Source organism: Heterocephalus glaber, unplaced genomic scaffold (genome assembly GCF_053883595.1).
Source record: "Heterocephalus glaber isolate CG9 unplaced genomic scaffold, H.glaber_assembly_v1.0 deba00001058, whole genome shotgun sequence".
Taxonomy (NCBI): Eukaryota; Metazoa; Chordata; class Mammalia; order Rodentia; family Bathyergidae; genus Heterocephalus; species Heterocephalus glaber.
The window spans coordinates 1,132,172-1,152,534 of NW_028258184.1; the positions used below are offsets into that span (position 1 = coordinate 1,132,172).

The 20,363-nt window shown below is 36.1% G+C and overlaps 1 protein-coding gene across 39 annotated transcripts in view; it reads right to left on the minus strand.

The window, feature by feature from the left end:
• Nucleotides 1-20,363, minus strand: part of Gulp1 (GULP PTB domain containing engulfment adaptor 1) — a 271,287-nt gene that overhangs the window by 101,848 nt on the left and 149,076 nt on the right. For 38 of the 39 annotated variants that reach the window (XM_087209608.1, XM_087209602.1, XM_004872306.4 and 35 more), the window contains 2 exons: nucleotides 13,324-13,398; nucleotides 3,247-3,308 (listed from right to left, as the gene is read on the minus strand). In XM_087209608.1, coding sequence (XP_087065734.1) covers nucleotides 3,247-3,308; nucleotides 13,324-13,351 — 90 coding nt within the window. In that variant the 5' untranslated portion in view covers nucleotides 13,352-13,398. Of the gene's footprint in view, nucleotides 1-3,246; nucleotides 3,309-12,076; nucleotides 12,261-13,323; nucleotides 13,399-20,363 lie in introns of all 39 variants that reach the window. The other variant, XM_087209611.1, reaches the window with a different exon arrangement.

The window sequence follows — 20,363 nt, forward strand, 5'->3', positions numbered from 1 at the left end:
ATGGTCTAGTTTTATAGCTTATATTCTGTTGTTGTGCTAAACTACTTCCTGTGGACATGGATTTAGAGTTCGAGTAGCATATACTATGACGAACTACAGAAAATCTTCAAAATACCTCTGATAAAAGGTCAACCTAAAAAGTGCCGCAAAGAAAGGGATTTTTAAAAAATATTCTTAAAATTGTTTCCTATTTGTCACACATATAATATATATTATCGCACATGGGGCCATATTAGAATGGACAAAACCAAGCTGTCTTTACACATTTTGCCGACTCCAGTATGAAAAGATGCTTCTGTATCCTCTAATTAGTGCAAGGCATCTCACAATTATGCACCTTGAATTAGCACAAGCCACTTGTTCACATAGGAAATCAGTTCTCTGTTGTCACATTAACCTCCAGAATTAACATTTAAGGTCGTTGTAGATGCACTGTAATCTTTTGATTCTTTATAAACCAGACTTTCAAAATGAGACACTGCCATTACACAAAAATGAATAATCTTTGGTATTTTCACTTGAAGCATATAATTCCATTATCAAATCTGTACTTTAAAATAAGAGTGGCTTTATAGAGTATTTTTTTCTGCAAAAATTTCATGTAGCTTATTAATAGCTAATATGACAAATATCTCAGCAAAAGAAAGATAATATGAACTTAGTTTGGTTAACTAAACACTTAATGGTAAATCACGCCAGTCAATCTTCATGTTAGCTTTACAGGAAAAGCCATAAGCATTGCAATGATTTCAAGAATATTCGTTTTACAGAAAAAAATATTTTAAAGCATTTTCCTTGCCATTAAATCAGTAAGAAAAATAATACAGCTGCTGCACTCTACAGATCTCACGGCTAGCATGAGCTCTGGAAGAATTTCTTGCACACGGCCTTTCAAAGGTTTCTTCCTGCTGCTTCAGCCACTGATCTGCACTGTAGAGGCTCCTGATTAGACACCCATGACCTCCTGCTCAATAAATATGTTATAATTTCTTCCTGAAACACTTCTTGCACCTGGTCTTATCATCACCCAATGTATAGTTCTCTAACCCACAAACTCATAAGCTGTCTTACAAAAACAGTGTGGGGTTGAAGGGAGGGCGAGGGAATGGGGAAAAACTAAGAACCAAGATATATCATGTAAAGGTACAAATTCCCAATGATGAACGTCATCATATTGTATTGCTAAAATGTACCAATAAAATTAACAAATTTTAAAAAATAGTGCAACTTAGCTATAAATGTCTCTAATTTCTCATTTTTGATGGCTGAGTACTGCTCCATTTTATTAAAAAACCACATTTTCTTTATCCAGTCTCCAGTTGATGGGCATTTGGGCTGTTTCCAAGTTTTAGCTATTACAAACTGTGCTGCTATGAACATGGGTGCACACATAATCACTGTGGTATGATTCTTTTAATTCTTTGGGGAAGATCCCCAGCAGTGGAATAGCAGGGTCAAATGGGACTTCCAGTCCTAGTTCTTTGAGGTATCTCCATACTGATGTCCACAGTGCTTGCACCAGTCTACACTCCCACTAGCAGTGGAGCAGGGTTCCTCTTTCCCCACAGCCCCACCAGCATTTGTCATTGGTTGATTTCATGAGAGCAGCCATTCTTTCTGGAGTGAGGTGGAATCTCAGCGTTGTTTTCATCTGCATCTCTCGAATGACCAGTGCTGTTGAACATTTTTTCATGTATTTATTTGCTATTTCTACTTCTTTGTCTGAGAAATGTCTGTTCATTTCAGATACTCTTAAGTGAAATAAATAGGACACACATGAATAAATACCGAATAGTTTCTCTGGTATGAGAAACTGAAAGTGTAAATAAGGACTAAATGTATAATAGGTAATGTGAAATAGGAAGAAAAGGGGCAAAGGGGAAGGAAGTGGGAGGGCTAGAGGAAAGGATAGAAGGGAATGGGATTAATATGAGAAAATGGAAAAATAGGAACAAAATCTTTGTAAATAGGGAGGAATGGAGGGGTTGAAGGGAGGGCTGGGCAAGGGTGAAAAATAAGAACCAAGAGAGACTATTAAAGGTGCAAATTTCCAGTGATGAATGTCATTATATTGTATACCTAAAATGTATCAATGATTAGAATGAATAATCAATAGTGTAAAATAGGAAGAAAAGGTCCAAAGGGGTAGGGGTAGTGGGAGGGGCAGGGGAAAGGAAAGAAGGGAAAGGAAAAATGGTGAGAAATGGAAAAAATGGAAATAAAGTCTTTGTATATAGAGAAGGGTGGAGGGCGTGAAGGGAGGGCTAGGAATGGGGAAAAAATAAGAACCAAGATGCATTATGTAAAGGTACAATTCCCAATGAGAAATGTAATTGTGTTGTATACCTACAATGTACCAATAAAAGAATTTAATAAAAAAAAAAAAATAGTGCAACTCTCTGTCTCCCCTCTGTTGTCTCCTCAGTTCAGCTGCTTGAACCTGACCAGTCTCATAATCCGCATCCCAAATCTTTCACTCACTTTAGTCTCTTCGAAGTTTTGACCCAGACTTCTCTGAAAACCGTTTGAGGCTTGATGCTCTCTAACCACAAAACAGCACCTTTCTTTAATATCCAGTTTGTACATTATAATCACGCATTTGTCTATTTCCAACACCAATGCATCAAACTTTTGAAGGCATGGGGTATAATATTTGTGCTACTTGATTAGCATCCATTACTTTGAACAAAAGAATAATAAAAATGCACCTTTTTTCTTTTTGGTACCAGGAATCGAACTCAGGACTTTGCGCTTGTGAGGCAGGCACGGTGCCACAGAGCTAAATCCCCGTTCCATTTTGCTATTTTTTTTTAACAGTTTAAAGTTTTTGTTTTCTTGGGTGATGACTGCATTTATTAAAATTATGGCTCATTTTTCTCATTTCAATGTTAATTTTTATTTTTAATACATAATGCATCATTAACATGTTTTTAAAGGATGCTAAATGTGTTAGCTGTCTCATTTTCTTCAGGCAATGACATTACAAATAATCTGAACGGCCAAAAGTACCTGAAAAAGTAATGTGTGTAACGCACAACTTAAACAGAAATTTAAATTAATACCTTTTAAAGAAATCATTTATTTAAAGAGAAAACTTCTTACATTCTACACTATTTAATTATTTCATTTATAGTTTTTTTAGCAATCACTTACCAAAAACTGTCAATGCTTAAGCAATCTAAGAGGAACCCGAATTAATAATAATAATACAACAAAATAAGATTAATATCATATGAACTCTTTTACCTTGGCATTATAGGGAATGTAATGTTTTGATAAAGCTTCAGGCGTATGCATCCATGTTTTGTCTGCAACAAAGAAAACACACATTAAATTACAGGTGTGTATGGTATCATATTCGTGCACTGGCATTTGTAGGGAGTCTAGGATGGGTGGGAGCTTTTCCAATTGTGACATTCTTCTGCTAAGTTAAAGAAGAATACCACTTATAATCAGATATAAGAACAATGTAACAGAATTGACTACAGTATTGTTTTCTTGATATAAAAGTGCCTCAAGTTTTATAAAAACTTTCAAGTAAGGCAAATTATACTGAGTTTTTAAAGAATATATGAAAATATCAACATCAGTCGACTGTGAATAACATCTATTATACAATTAAAGATAAATATTTTTCTTCTTTCACTTTATGGTGTCATTAGTTACAGGTTCTTTCTTTTACTTTCTAGAACAATAAAGTACTCTTTTTTCTCATTGTGCTTGTTTTTAGCATCAAGATTTAAATATTCTAAAGGAAAACATACACTAAGCTAAGGATTATATTTCTATGAAACTGAAAAACTTTCAGTCTACTATGTTAAGATATCGCTACAACTTTAGGATAATCTTTATTCTAAATTTAGAGAAACCCTGACTGAAGGGCTACTATCAGGAGTTTTGAATATAAATGATCTTTTTTTTCCCATTGAGTTTATTGGTACATTTTCGGTATAAAATATAGTAACATTCATCATTGGGATCTTGTACCATTACATGAGTATCTTGGTTCTTACTTTTCTTCCCCTTCCCCTGCCCTCCCTTCACCCCCTCCACCCTTCCCTATTTGCAAAGACTTTGTTTCCATTTTTTCCCTTTTCTCATATTTTTTCTTTTCCCTTTTTTCCTTTCCCCTACCCCTCCAACTTCCCCTGCTCCTTTAGACCTTTTCTTCATGTTACACAATATCAATTATACATTTTGTAAATTACAATATCAAGATCTAGGAGACATTGCCAGAGATTTTACAGAATTTAAAAGGATATAGAACACATATTTCAAAAATGGTGTTTGAAATAAATTTGACAATTTCTAAGAAGTACCTTGGAAGATAAATTAATAAAACTAACTCTTGAGGAAATATAAAATTTGAATAGCACCTGTTAAAGAAAGTATATTCCTAGCATGAAAACCTACCTATATGACAAGAGCAGGCTCATAAACATTTTAACTGATAAATTATATCAAATATTTAAAGCAGAAGAAAGAAGGAACACTTCTCCCCTCATTTTAGGAAATCAACATTGTGCTAGTCCTAAAACTGGATAAAGATAATAGATGAAGAAAGTATGAACATAAACAAAAATTTGTTTAACAAAACGAACTATTAGAAGTCAGATCTGGCAGTATGTAGAAAGTGGTTTTATTATAGGGATGGCAGTGTTGGTTCAGCATTGGAAGATCCACCCCTATAAGTAACATTTTAACAGAGGAAAGGAAAAAGCCATATGATCCTGTTGCAAAAAAAAGTACTGGACTAAATTCTACAGCTGTTCATAGTAAAAGCTATCAGGAGACTAGAAGTAGAACAGAACTTCTCAACAGATAAACCATGTACTCCATACTTCCAGCAAAAACGTCTTATACGAATGGAAAAGATACACTGCTTTCTTCCTAAGGTGGGAACAAAGGCAGATACGCCTACTCTTCACCTGTCCATTAAATTTTGAAACATAGGCCCAAATCAAAATAGTCTGGCCATAAAAAGACACAATTAACATACGATTGGCAAGGTAGAAGTAAAATCCTTATACATACATGAAATGATCAAGTACAGAGAAAATACTAAGAAATCTCTAGGAGCCCCTAGAACTTGTATTTGAATTTAGTAGGATTAGAAAACACAAGATATATATAAATATTCAGGTCTATGTATACTTGCTATAAATGAAAAATTGGATATTGAAATTTAAAAGTTATGTAGGAGTACAAAGGACTTAGAAAAGTAAAAATTAAAAAAACAGTGTTGGAAGACATTTATTACCTAATTTTAAGACTTCCTCTAAAGCTACAGTTATCAAGGCAGTGTCAGCACAAGGAAAGATAAACAGATCAATGGAATAAAACAGAGAATCTAGAAATAGAACCACACATACATGGTCCACTGAGTTTTGAAAGATTACTTAACATTAACATTTTATAGAACATAAACTCAATTCAAGAGCAGAGGAAAAGATAGTGTTTTCAGCAAATGCTACTAGAACACCTGGTATCCGTATGTAAAAAATTAACCTCAACCCTTTATTTCCATACATAAAAATAACTTGAAAGGATCTATGAACCTAAATATGAAATACTAAAACTATAAAACTTTAAGAAGAAATTATTAGGGGAAATGTTCATGAATTTAGGGTAGGCAACAATTTCCTAGGATACAAAAAACATGATGTATAAAGGAAAAAAATGGATAAATGAGATTCCATCAAAATTTAGAACTTTAAATAACATCATTAAGAAAATGAAAAATAGAGAACATGTCGAATCAGCCCACTGCAGACAGGCAGGTCTGTGCACGCCCTAACGAGGTCCTGAGTCACACGGAAGACCCCGAATCACCCCGCTGCAGACAGGCAGGTCTGCCCACATCCTACCGAGGTCCCCAGTCACGCGGAACACATGCCGAATCACCCTGCTGCAGACAGGCAGCCATAGATCAGCCAGTGATTCCACACTACAAAGACGCAGAGCACAACAGACCACCAGACCACCAGACCAAGGTATTGAGTCCAACTGTGCCCGGCCCAGAGGTAGGGGCTTCTGAGCCACCATCCCACTGCTTCTGGTCCAGAGGAAGGGGCTTTTGGGCCACCATCCCACTGCTCCTGGTCCAGAGGAAGGGGTTTCCCAGCCACCATCCCTCCGGCTGCTCCCAGCCCAAAGGAAAGGGCTTTGGGGTCACCATCCCTACTGCTGCTCCCGGCCCCTGGCCCACCTCACCTAGCTCAAAGGAGGTAATCTGTGCAGGCGCTAACAGCCCCCCACCCTAGTCAAAATGAGAAAATATGTAAATAAGTCTCAAAACCAGACTTCCAGATCACCTACAGCAACCCCAAAGGGAAATGAGATGGAACATTCTGATACTCAACCACCTGGACCCACTGAACTGGCAACAAAAGGGGATCTGGAAAAAATGAAATCAGAAATAATTTCTCAGATAAGAGGAGAAATTGTGCCCCTAGTGCAAGACATGATTAATAAATCTAGAGAGGAGCTCAGGAACATGATGGAATCCCAACATAAGAAACAAATGGAATCCAAAAAACAGATGCAAATAGATTTCCAGGACATGAAAAACTCCATTGAAAGTCTACACAGCAGAATGAGGAAATGTGAGGACAGAATTTCAGATATAGAAGATAAGATTGCAATTAGTGACCAGGAAAAGAAAAATTGCTTCAAAATTATAAGGGAACATGAGAAATCAATCCAGCAGCTGCTAGATGATGCAAAAAAGAATAACATGAGACTGATTGGGCTTAATGAAGAAACAGGAGAGGGTGCAGATGACATAAAAAATCTCTTCACAGAAATAATGGCAGAAAACTTCCCAAGCAGGGGAAAAGAGCTTGACATACAGATAAGTGAGGCATATAGGACTCCAAATAGCCTTGACCAAAAAAAATCTACACATAGGCATATAATTGTTAAGATTCCAGAAACACAACAGAAGAACAAAGTTCTCCAAGCAGTCAGAGAAAAGAAACAAATCACATACAAAGGAAAGCCCATCAGAATCACAGCAGACTTCTCAACACAAACCATCAAGGCAAGAAGAGCTTGGAGTGACATATTCCAAGCCCTAAAAGAAAACAGCCTCCAAACCAGATTGATGTACCCTACAAAACTATCTTTCAAAATTCATGGAGAAATAAGATACTTTCATGACAAAGAGCACCTTAGGAACTTTGTGAATACCAAACTGGCACTCCAAAGAATTTTACACAATAGCCTAGGAACAGATATTGAGGATCACAACCCCAGGATGCAAAGCAGAATGAACCCATCTGGCATGACAAGAAATTAAATGTAAAAGGGGAGAACCCAACAAAAAGAAAAAGTCATGGCAATGACAAGTCAATACATTTCAGTTATAACCATCAATGTTAATGGTCTCAATTCACCAATCAAAAGAAATAGACTGGCAGAATGGGTCAAGAAGCAAAACCCAACAATATGCTGCATACAAGAAACACACTTCATTCAAAAGGAAACTCATAGACTAAAAGTTAAAGGGTGGAAAACAATACTCCATGTGACAGGAACCTGAAAAAAAGCAGGAGTAGCTATCCTCTTGGCAGATCAAGTAGATTTCAAACCAACACTGATGAAGAGAGATGAAGAAGGACACTACATCCTTGCAAAGGGAAGAATCCAAGAGGAAGACATGACAATCATAAATATCTATGCACCAAACACTAGTGCACCTAACTATATAAAACAAATACTAATGGGCATGAAAAGTCATATATGCACTAATACAATTGTAGTGGGGGACCTCAACACCCCACTGTCACAAATAGATAGATCAACTAGACTAAAAATAAGTAATGAAACACTAGAACTCCATCGAACTCTTGAACAAATGAACTTAACAGATGTTTACAGAGTCTTCCACCCCACAAAATCAGAATACACATTGTTCTCAGCTGCACATGGGTCATTCTCCAAAACAGACTACATACTCACACATAGAACATGTTTAAGCAAGTGCAAAGGAGTTCAAGTTATCCCCTGTATATTATCAGAACATAGTGCGATGAAATTGGACATCCATAGCAAAAGAAACTCAAAAAATTTCATAAACATGTGGAAATTGAACAACACACTGCTGAATGACCAATGGGTCACAGAGGAAATTAAAGAAGAAATCAGACAGTTCCTTCAATTAAATGACAATGACAATACAACATATTTGAATCTATGGGACACAATGAAAGGAGTCTTATGAGGGAAATTCATAGCAGTGAATACGCATATTAGGAAAACAGAACGACCCCAATTAAACAACCTGATGCTGCACCTCAAGCTTCTAGAAAAAGAAGAGCAGGACAACCCCAAAGCTCATACAAGGGAGGAAATTATAAAGATCAGAGGAGAAATCAATGCAATGGAGACTAAGGGAATGTTCCAAAAAATCAATGAAGCCAAGAGTTGGTTCTTTGAAAGAATCAACAAAATTGACAAACCTTTAGCCAACCTTGTCAGAAAAAGGAAAGAAAAGGCCCAAATCCATGCAATTAGGAATGAAAAGGGTGAAATGACAACAGATCCAGCAGAAATCCAGAGGATCATCAATACCTACTTCCAGAACCTATATGCCAATAAGATGGACAACACAGAAGAAATGAACAGATTCCTAGATACATATGAATTACCAAAGTTGAATGAAGAAGACCTAAAAATTCTGAACAACCCAATATCAACCAATGAAATCGAAAATGTAATTAAAAACTTATCAACTAAGAAAAGCCCGGGCCCTGATGGCTTCACTGCTGAATTCTACAAGACATTTAGAGAGGAACTACTGCCACTACTGTTTAAACTCTTCAATGAAATTGAAAGGGAAGCAATACTCCCAAATTCATTCCTGGAAACAAGCATCACCTTGATCCCCAAAGCAGAGAAAGACCCAACTGAAAAAGAGAACTATAGGCCAATCTCACTAATGAACATAGATGCAAAATTCCTTAATAAGATACTGGCACACAGAATGCAGAAGATCATCAAGAAGATCATACACCCTGATCAAGTGGGATTCATCCCAGGTATGCAGGGATGGTTCAATATACGAAAATCAATTAATGTAATACACTATATCAATAGAGCCAAGGACAAAAACCATATGATTATCTCCATATATGTAGAAAAAGCATTTGACAAAATCCACAATGCATTTATGATAAAAACCCTACACAAAATTGGAATAGATGGTCTCTACCTCAAACTGATAGAAGCCATCTATGAAAAACCAACAGCCAATATCATACTAAATGGTCAAAAACTGAAATCCTTCACACTCAAATCAGGAACAAGACAAGGATGTCCACTATCACCACACTTGTTCAATCACCACTCTTGTTCTAGAAACATTCGCCATGGCAATTAGACAAGAGAAAGAAATAAAAGGAATAAAGATAGGAAATGAAATAGTCAAATTGTCATTATTTGCAGATGACAAATATATAGAAGACCCCAAGAACTCCACCAAAAGTCTTCTAGACTTAATAACCAAATTCAGTCAAGTAGCTGGTTACAAGGTCAACACACAAAAATCAATAGCTTTCCTCTACACCAATGACAGACTCACTGAGAGAGAAATAGGGCAAATAATTCCTTTCACAATAGCATCCAAAAAACTGAAATACCTAGGAATCATCCTAACGAAAGAAATCAAAGACCTCTTCTCTGAAAACTATGGCACTCTGAAAAGAGAGAATGAAGATGATATCAGAAAATGGACAGACATCCCCTGCTCCTGGGTAGGAAGGATTAATATAGTGAAAATGGCCATACTTCCAAAACTGCTATATAGATTTAATGCAATTCCAATTGAGATCCCAGCAGCATACTTCACAGACCTCGAGAAAACAATCCAAAAATTCATTTGGAGCAAGAAGAGACCCAGAATAGCAAAAGCAATTCTAGGTAACAGAGGCATGGCAGGGGGTATCACAATCTCCAACCTGGAACTATACTACAAAGCTACTGTGATAAAACCAGCATGGTACTGGCAAAGAAACAGACTTGAGGACCAGTGGAACAGATTAGAAGATGCAGAAACAACGCTAGACACACTCAGCCATCTCATCTTCGATAAAGGAGCCAAACAGCCTCACTGGAGGAAAGATAGCCTCTTTAATAAATGGTGCTGGAAAAATTGGGCTTCAACTTGCCAAAGATTAAAACTAGACCTATATCTCTCACCATGCACTAAACTAAAATCAAAATGGATTAAAGATCTAAATATTAAAATAGAAACTCTGAACCAGTTGGAACAGAGGTTAGGTAGAACTCTTGAAGACATCGGTATAGGAAAAGATTTTATGAACAAAACCTCAGTTGCCCGTGAACTAGCACAAACAATCAACAAGTGGGATCTCTTCTTATTAAAAGGCTTCTGCACAGCAAGAGAAACCACCAGCAGTGTGAAGAGACAACCCACAATGTGGGAAAAAATCTTCACCTGCTCTTCCTCAGACAAAGGTCTACTCTCTCAAATCTATAAAGAACTTACAAAGATCAGACCTCCCAAATTTAAAGATCCAATCCAAAAATGGGCAGCTGAAATGAACAGACATTTCTCACACAAAGAAGTAGAAATAGCAAATAAATACATGAAAAAATGTTCAACATCACTGGTCATTCGAGAGATGCAAATGAAAACAACACTGAGATTCCACTTCACTCCAGAAAGAATGGCTGCTATCATGAAATCAACCAATAAGAAATGCTGGCAGGGCTGTGAGGAAAGAGGAACCCTGCTCCACTGCTGATGGGCGTGTAGACTGGTGCAAGCACTGTGGAAATCAGTATGGAGATACCTCAAAGAACTAGGACTGGAAGTCCCATTTGACCCCACTATTCCACTGCTGGGGATCTTCCCCAAAGAATTAAAAGAATCATACCACAGTGATATGTGTGCGCCCATGTTCATAGCAGCACAGTTTGTAATAGCTAAAACTTGGAAACAGCCCAAATGCCCATCAACTGGAGACTGAATAAAGAAAATGTGGGCTTTTTTTTATAAAATGGAGTACTACTCACCCATAAAAAATGAGAAATTAGAGACATTTATAGCTAAGTGGATGCACATTGAGGTCATACTCTTAAGTGAAATAAATAGGACACACATGAATAAATACCGAATAGTTTCTCTGGTATGAGAAACTGAAAGTGTAAATAAGGACTAAATGTATAATAGGTAATGTGAAATAGGAAGAAAAGGGGCAAAGGGGAAGGAAGTGGGAGGGCTAGGGGAAAGGATAGAAGGGAATGGGATTAATATGAGAAAATGGAAAAATAGGAACAAAATCTTTATAAATAGGGAGGAATGGAGGGGTTGAAGGGAGGGCTGGGCAAGGGTGAAAAATAAAAACCAAGAGAGACTATGTAAAGGTGCAAATTTCCAATGATGAATGTCATTATATTGTATACCTAAAATGTACCAATTATTAGAATGAATAATTGATAATGTAAAATAGTAAGAAAAGGTCCAAAGGGGTAGGGATAGTGGGAGGGGCAGGGGAAAGGAAAGAAGGGAAAGGAAAAATGATGAGAAATGGAAAAAAATGGAAATAAAGTCTTTGTAAATAGGGAAGAGTAGAGGGCGTGAAGGGAGGGCTAGGAATGGGGAAAAAATAAGAACCAAGATGCATTATGTAAAGGTACAATTCCCAATGAGAAATGTAATTGTGTTGTATAACCTAAAATTTACCAATAAAAGAATTTAAGAAAAAAAAATTTAAAAAAAAAGGAAGTATATCAGAATGTTTTCTAGACTGTACTATCAAATAGAATAAAAAAAGTTTTATTTTTTAATATGTGTTTCAAAGCAGAAACAAGCTATAGACTCCAAACAACTTCATTGTACTTCCTCTACTCAGAAAAATAAGTACAATCATGTACTTCTGGCTTTGCTGGCTTGAGAAGTGTCATAAGGGTCACATCTAAATTCCTACTCAACACCTCTCACTGCAGTCAGGGCAAGTTAGTAATCTGAGTAATTCCATTATACTTTTACACAACTCTGTCAGAATGTTTTCTCCTACATTAAAGCAATGACCTTATAATTTGCACCTACTTGTCCTTTACTAAACGAAATCCCAGGGCTAAATTAAATGGAGCCTCTTCAAACCCTGGAAAGCAGCTCTCATTCCATGCCAGCGTGCCCGCTGTGCTTCCTGCTGCTTGCTTGAAAGTGCTGGACGTTTCCCAGCTTTTCTCATCTGGGTGCGTTAGGGTACATCCATCTTAATCCTTTAAACCTTGTAAAGAGAGGACATGTTGTGCCTGGCTGTGCTGGAGAGAACTGAGCACTTCACTGCTCACATGTTAGAGAGCTGAACAACAGCTTTTGGTCATCACACTTTACCTTATTACTAGGCCACTGTTGACCCATATGCCACTGAAGGCGCATCTTCCAAATAACAACACAATCAAATAGATGATATATTAAAAATATTTAGATTTTCTGGGCCTTTGTTGAGCAGTTTATAATACTTCAGTAAATCTATAGTGTCGAATAAGACCTAACTGTACAACTAACACTTCTGTAACCCCACCTGGTCATTCACCTCTGCTTGCTTTCTCTCATCTATGAATCTTATTAGCATTGCTTAAGTATTCTTTGCCAATTCACTGATAGCATGTAAAACATGAGTGAGCTCTGTGCCCTTCACTACAGAACTCTTAGAATGAAAAGAATACATTATTCTAACTTCATTGAACTAGACTACACTATAAAATATTTCTTTCCTATGAATGCTCCATGGAATAGTGTCAAATGCGACGCTTTCTTGCTTTGTAAAACAGCATGTAAATTATGTTTATTGTCTTCCTTTCTGATGATTATGATATGCTGAATTTATATTTCTTTTAAATTCTTAGCTGAGTATTAATAACAAACTTTTTATATCATTGCTATTACTCCACCTATTACCAATTTGTTCATATTTTTCAATACTATATGACTTGCACACGTGCGTGCACATACACACACACAAATACCCATGAATGAATTTATATATGCAAGCTTATGTAAGCCTGGGGAATTTAGTGTTATATGGCTACATAAAGTATAGTTAGCACTAGGTTTCAGATCATTTTATTCTTTGAAATTCTTCACACTGCATAAAATTGCAGGGGAACATATTATCACAGACATATTGTAAACCAATTAGGAATAACTGCATATTTTAATTGATCTAACTTAACTTCATTCCTGAGCCCTGTGGTTTGATAACAGGAAAAACTGATTTCTTGTCATCTGTTTTATTTTTATAGTAATATCGATTTGACTCCCAAGTCCTCTGAAATAAGCACACTTACCTTTCTTCCTGCTAAATGCACGGTTCATGATGAGAATCTGCCAAGTATATGTTCAGTTTAGTCACACTTTATATCCTACAAAAGCAAGAAAATATAAAAACATAAAGAAATGTTGACCAATCTCTTATGTTAATGCTAAAGCTTTTAAATATTTTAATGACAAAACATTTTAAAATATTCACAAACTGTATCCTAAACTATCCCAACAGTACTGGGTAAGAATAAACATACTCACTATTAGGATTGACACAAACAGTTAAAAGCTACATGTCAACTGAAATTCCTCCAAAGTTCTTTAATCTCTTTCCTATTATGCATCGATAATTAATTATATTTATATGAAAAACAGAGAAGAAAGAAGGTCCCTTTTCCCCTGAGCTTATTGGAAAGAGGTGCGGTTGGATTTGGGGTTCTCATAAACACCAGTGGTAGATAAACTGAAGCCATTTGAGGACGCCTTTAGGAATTAAATCACTTTCATAAATATACTCGTGCAAATGAACATTTATTTTTATTTAACTGAGCCCCATATAGGTTTCATGGCTGGTAAAAAAATCACAGAGCCAGGTGACATACCAGTAGTCGCGGTTAGAAACAGAATAGAATATTTCCCGCTTATGGGTGCTTTACCTTGTGTGCTGAGTGCAGGAAATATTAGCTACTGTCCCTGTGTTAGATGTAGCATGGGACCCAAAGCTAGTATTCTTTCTTTGTATGCATTATTTACTGAGGAAAGAGGATTTGTTACTAACTCCTCATTTTGTGATTTATTCCACTGTGAATGCTACTCATCAAAACCAGGAACTTGGTTAATGGACTTTACCTTCTACACAGTGGTTCAATTGAGACATTTCATTTTTATTTATAAAATGTTTCCATGTAAAAAAAAATGAATGATTCCTACAATATTCCCTCAGAAATTCTGAGACAAGTCATATGAAGAACTCAGAAGGAAGTGAAGATGAAATGTTTACTGGTACTGCATTGTCACCTCTATTTGGGGTCCATGAAGGAATCAGTCTTAGTGATTAACTGGCAGAAGTTGCTTCTCATACTGACATCAAGCAGCCTTTGACATCCACCTTTTCCTCCATTAGGACGAGTGTCATAATGTATGCAAACCTGATCAGCAACCAACATGATAGAATCCACAATGTCTATCATCTCCAATTTAAAAAAAAATCTAGCATGCAAAGAAGTAAAAAATAGAGCTTATAATGAGGAGAAAAATCAATCAAACTTTACCCAGAAATAGTAGACAAAGATAGTAGAAATGATAAACAAGGATATTTAAGAATATTCTATATGTTCAAGAAGGTAAAGAATAGATTAAAGATACTGACCTAAATGTAACACAGATCAAGTTTCTAGAAATGAAAGCCAATGTGTATCAGATAAAGAAATACAGTACACATGGGTTAATGGCTGAAAAGGCCCTGCAGAAGAAATGAAAGTGGAATTAAAAATACAAGTACTGACACAACACGGAGAGAAAAGGGACTAACTGGAAGGAAGGAAGGGGGAGAGGGGGAGGAAGGAAAAAATGGACTTCTGAACTGTGGGAAAATATCTAGTAGCCAAATAGTCCCTGGAGGAGAAGAGATAGAGGGATAAAGCAGAAAACTATTGAAATGTAGGCTGAGAATTTTCCAAACTTGATGAAAATTATAGACCCAGGAAGGAAGACAGAGAGTCAGGGACAGAGGACAGAGTTTACGTACAGATGTCAAAATGAAGAAACCAAAATTAAATCGCAAAGAAACATATAATCCTATTAGAGAAAAAAAGAGTAAGATTAGAGACTGATTTTTTAAGTTTCTTTATAAAACACAATTACACAATTTTTGCTCTTATGAATCCAGAGGCAAGATCTTAGATTAAATACGTGTAGTATATTAAAAATATCATTAAGCAACCTTATATATTTATTTAATGTCTACAGTGTCTGGCTATGTTCAAGCCCATAAATGGAATACTTAAATGTGATTGAGAAAAATGCATAATCCATTATTTATAATTTACCAAACCATTACCATCATGCATTTAAATCAAATTGTGAGTTTTCAACTCTAGGCAAAACTTAAAAGATACTATATATGATAAAGATAAGTTCCATTAGATAAATTATTTTAAACTTAAATTTTACTTAAAAATCAATAATCACATCGAGAAAGCTTTGTGAGTCCACTTGATGTAAATTTAACCATTTGTAGGCCAAGTATTTTTTACAAGTTTGGAGTTACCAAGTATTTCTTTAAAGAAATGTGGGATATTCAGGTCTGAAAACTGACAAAAATAATCCTAAAACTAGTTTAGAAGTTCTGAGAGGCCTTTTAATGAATGGCTGCTCTGCAACCTGCTAGTTAAGCTCCTGTTGAAGAAAATTAAATAATCTTGTTGTGATTAGGAAAACTAGATATGGCATAAATATTAAAGTCTGTAAAATAATCAGTTTAGATTTCACTATTATCCTTATGAGCCCATTTGGGATCAGACATTCCTGGAACTCCTTCAAGGTGTTAAAAAAAAAATTTGATTAAAATATCATTGACATAAACATAAGTCGCTTTAACTCCTGTTCACAAAGAATCAGAGATGAGGCTGAAGTAATAAACTCTAATTAGCAGATTTAGCTCTATGTAGGGAGGTAAACTGAGTGACGTTAAAAAAAATGGTTTATTTTGTGAATGGATAGAAGACATACTTCTTTACTCTCAAATGTTTTATATGCTTTACTGAATATGAAATTATTACAGGTTTCAAATTTAGATACGGAAATATTTCCTCCAGTTTGTTCAACACTCCAAAGTCAAGATAAATAGTGCAATTTCATTACTTGGGATGGTTAATGAAGCTTCCAAATTCCTACTAGACTTCTGTTTGCTTTTGGTTATTTGTTTTGACTGAATTATTGTCTGTTATAGTTTCTCTGCTTGATTTTCCCAATTGGAAGACATCTTACAATATTCTGCATTGATTTTATGACTGTGAATTGCAGCCTTTGCATTTATAGATCAATAGTGAATGTAGCCAAGAAAAAGAATCTGGTCACAAACAGAAATTTCACTTTACCAGGAGAGGAATGCATATGGAATGTGGCAAAGGGAATACACGTTTATATCTCGCTAAGAAATCACAGCATTAATGTTTTCTGGAATTTCCCAATTTATCATTATTTTCCTTTATACAACATTGACCTATCTTTCGTAATATTCACAAAAATTATATGTTCTTTCCACAGATATATTTTGAGATCATTTTATATGATAAGCAATCTATCAGGTACAGAACAATAAAAATAAACATGTTATTGTCCTTGCTTTCAACAAAGCTAGCATCCTTGCTGGTAGGTGTGAAAGGCTTGGGCTTCATAGATGTGCCAAGTCCTAGAGAAGAGGGGACACCAGGGCCCACGAGAGCAGAAGTGTGGAAGGACTGTTTTATCCAAGGGAAAAGTTCAAGGACTGCTTGGTTCAGAGAAGATATGAATAGTGAATTCTTGGGTGGTCAAAGGTTAAAGGCATGAGGAAGAAAGGATGTTTTCAAATACATAGTGCATGTGGATTAAACACAAAGAGCTCGGAGCCACATTGCCATTCGTTTCCAAGGAGTCATCAACTGGTCCTCTCTAAGATTCTCATATGCCTTCTCCACAGTACCCTTGCCTGGGGCAGGGATGACCCAAGGAAAGCATTCTGGGCGCTTGATAATATGCCCAACTCCTCACAGTGGCTTAAAATATAATTTCCAGAACAAAACAAAAAAGCCATGCATTTAGTCCAATGCCAAGAGTGAGGTCAGAATGAAGTCTTTCATGAACCAAAAAGAAAAATAGGAATATGCAGTTGGTCTCTTCTGACTTTTAAAGGTATGAAACTGAAGCCACTTTATTCTGACACTAACAGTTTCTGTTGTAAGAGGGCTTGGGTGAGGTACATTCAAAAAGACATCCCATGATGTCAACTTTATTGTGCAGCGTGAGTTTGGGTGCTCCCTGAGGCAAGGTTGGGATATCACAAAATTCCACACAGAAGGCAGGCAAAGCAGAGATACTTCCCATTCCCTTCCACGACCCTGGAGGTGGTGCCACCACTCAGCACTTTCGGAAATGAGCACGATCCTAGAACTCAGTGCTCTAGCCACAAGAAGGAAAGATCCAGGAAGAAGATGTATTGGAACTCTCAAGTTCCCCAAGGAATCTCTTTCCCATCACTGTATCTGCCCAAAGTGTCTATGAGCTTTCGGTCAGCCATCTCAATGAAGAGATAGGGAGATATTTTTTTTTATTATAACACCTAGCAAAGGTAAATTAACTGTTTTCTGCATAGATTTTCATCATGATCTTATGTCCTTAGTGAAAGTCACCTATCATTTGTTCTCTAACATGAAACAATCACATACTAAATAATTATGCTAACAAAAATTTTCATGAAGACTAATAAAATCATTTCATAGGTTGGGCAACTTCATATGTTGAAGCAAATATTATTTGCAACAAAATGCACTCAGATCTCTTATCTGTGGATCTAAAAAGTAACCTAAGTTTTCATTTTGTGCCATGAAGTTTGAAGTTCTTTGTAGATATCTTCATCAACACTTTATCTCTTTTAGCTTAGCTATTTTATCATAACAGTATAATTTCTTTTATTTTGGTTGCACATAGCAACACTGTATCATTTTAGAGCTGGTGACCTGGCCATTTCACCAAACTCTTCCATATCCTAACTGTGAGATAGAACTTGAGAGGTTCGATTACAGAGGAAACATTATCTTTGACAAAACTGCCTGAATTCCTTTAATAGACTGGAATACACAGCTTGCCTATACAATTAATGCTATTAGATTTTAAGGCTAGTGTGTAAAATGTGCATTGTTTTATGACTCAGTTGATCTCTACACACAAAGCAACAATATAAGCATTTTTATTTCACTTTCAAAAGCTCTGCCTTTTCTAAGCTATTTTATTTGAAAGTTCCCCTCATTTAAGTCTTTTTACCTTAATGTAAGCTGCTTATAGATTGGGATTTTCTACAGTAAGCCCAGTGTTTTAGTAGTTGCATTTAATTAAAAAACTCAATAACCCTAAATGTGTCCAGACTCACAATCTTAAGCACTTGATAGAGCTTTCTATCAAGAGAGTTTTAAAAGAAGGATAAAGTAGATTATTCCTTCATCTAGCTTTTAAGGCAACCTTCAGAAGAAAACTCACTTTTTCACTTGATGTCCAGAGCCTCTCACAGTAAGGTGAGAGGCAGGAAATCTCATCCTCCAAAATACAGGATGTAAATATTGACAGAGAAAAACCATGCTGTCTTTACTGTTAGAGACAATGCTGGACATTACACCATCCTGGTTTACATACAGTGCTCTCTGGCTACAGCAAATACTCTCTGTTTCCACCACTACAATCATGCAAGCTCTATTTTTAACATTGGTGGGACTATAGTAATCTTAAATTTGCTAGCTGTCTTCCTTTGGTCTTTCTGCCAGTCTTTCGTTTATGGCTGGCAAAACATTTCTCCTCAGAAATCTTTATACTCATCACTTTCCTGAAAATGATGAACTTTACCCTAGCTCTGTGATTCTAGAAAAATGAAAAAAGTTAAAGAAAGTCTCCCACAGCCGGGAATGATGGCACATGTCTATAATTCCAACACTCTAGGAAGCTGAGACAAGAGGATCACGAGTTGAAGCCCAGCCTGGCACTTTTGAAAATTAATGAGACCCTGTCCCAAAATTTAAACAAAGAAAGGGCTGTGGATATAGCTCAGTGTGAAGGCCCTGACTTCCATCTCCAGTAGTGGACAAGAAAAAAAAAAAAAGCAGTAAAAGAAGAATTCTCCCATCTCTCTGTATTTCTGTATTTCAGAAACAACCTACAGCAACTTCACAATATAACTTAGATGAGACAAAATACTCCCTTTTTTGTACCTATGACAAGGCCACAGCAAAACTCCAAATTCCCATTTTTTAAGCAATGAACCAGTTGTGCCCACTAAGTCTGGGAAAACTACTTGGGACCTTAACATTCCCAGACTTTTAGTTAAGCTTCTCTCTTTCACCCAAGCCCATGAACCCATCAGCCTCAACTCTTCCCTCACAGCCCCTCCTGACAGCAGGCTGACTCAGGGGTAAAGCATTCTCTGATCTACTCTTCCTAATCACACCACCTTTATTCATCCGTTCCCACACGCAATTTTTTCTAGCCTTGCTTTTTCATTTCTGAAAATGAACCAGTCTTTCCTGCCTAATCCTCGAGTTAACTGTTGATCTCATGGTTGACATATTCTCCCTACTTCGGTTGACCCTGTCCGTTTATAGCAATCATCTTTTCAATTAGTCTTTCCTTACTTAAGTCCAGATTTGTTTTATATTTGACAATCCATTTGTACATATTTGAAGAAAATTTCTGGAAACTAATCCCAACCTACTTTACTAAACTAATTAACAAAGTTTCCTTTCAAAATACCCACTCAAAGGAAGCTAAGTCCCTTATTCTCTTTTTTTTCTTTTGGTACCAGGGATCAAACTCGGGTCCTTGTGCTTGTGCAGCAGGCAGCAAAACCACTGAGCTAAATCCCCGGCCCCAGTCCCTTATTCTCTTATACTAATGAGGGCTTTCATTTCATCATCCACTCAGTTCCCTCAAACAGATTACAAAAGGATCTCCTGCAAAAATTAATGAATCTGAATGCCTACAAATACCTATAAGTAAATATTTGTTAAATTACAAATCAAAGTTTTTCTAAAACAATATACATTTTATTGATATGCAAATACATAAATACTTCTCAAAAACTTCTGAAAAGATATAAAATTGTTTTAAAAACCATAAGCTATTTTGAAAGTATTTTCAGAATAAGGGAATTCGTCAGTAAAATGAATAAAAAATGAAATGGTTACCTATTACAAATATTCTACAGGATTATGATAAAAATATGCAAATAAAGACAATGTACATTTTCCTCAAAGACAATAAGCGAATAACAATAGTAGCAATGATTATTCTCTGATTTAAGAAAGATTCTTTAGATGAATCT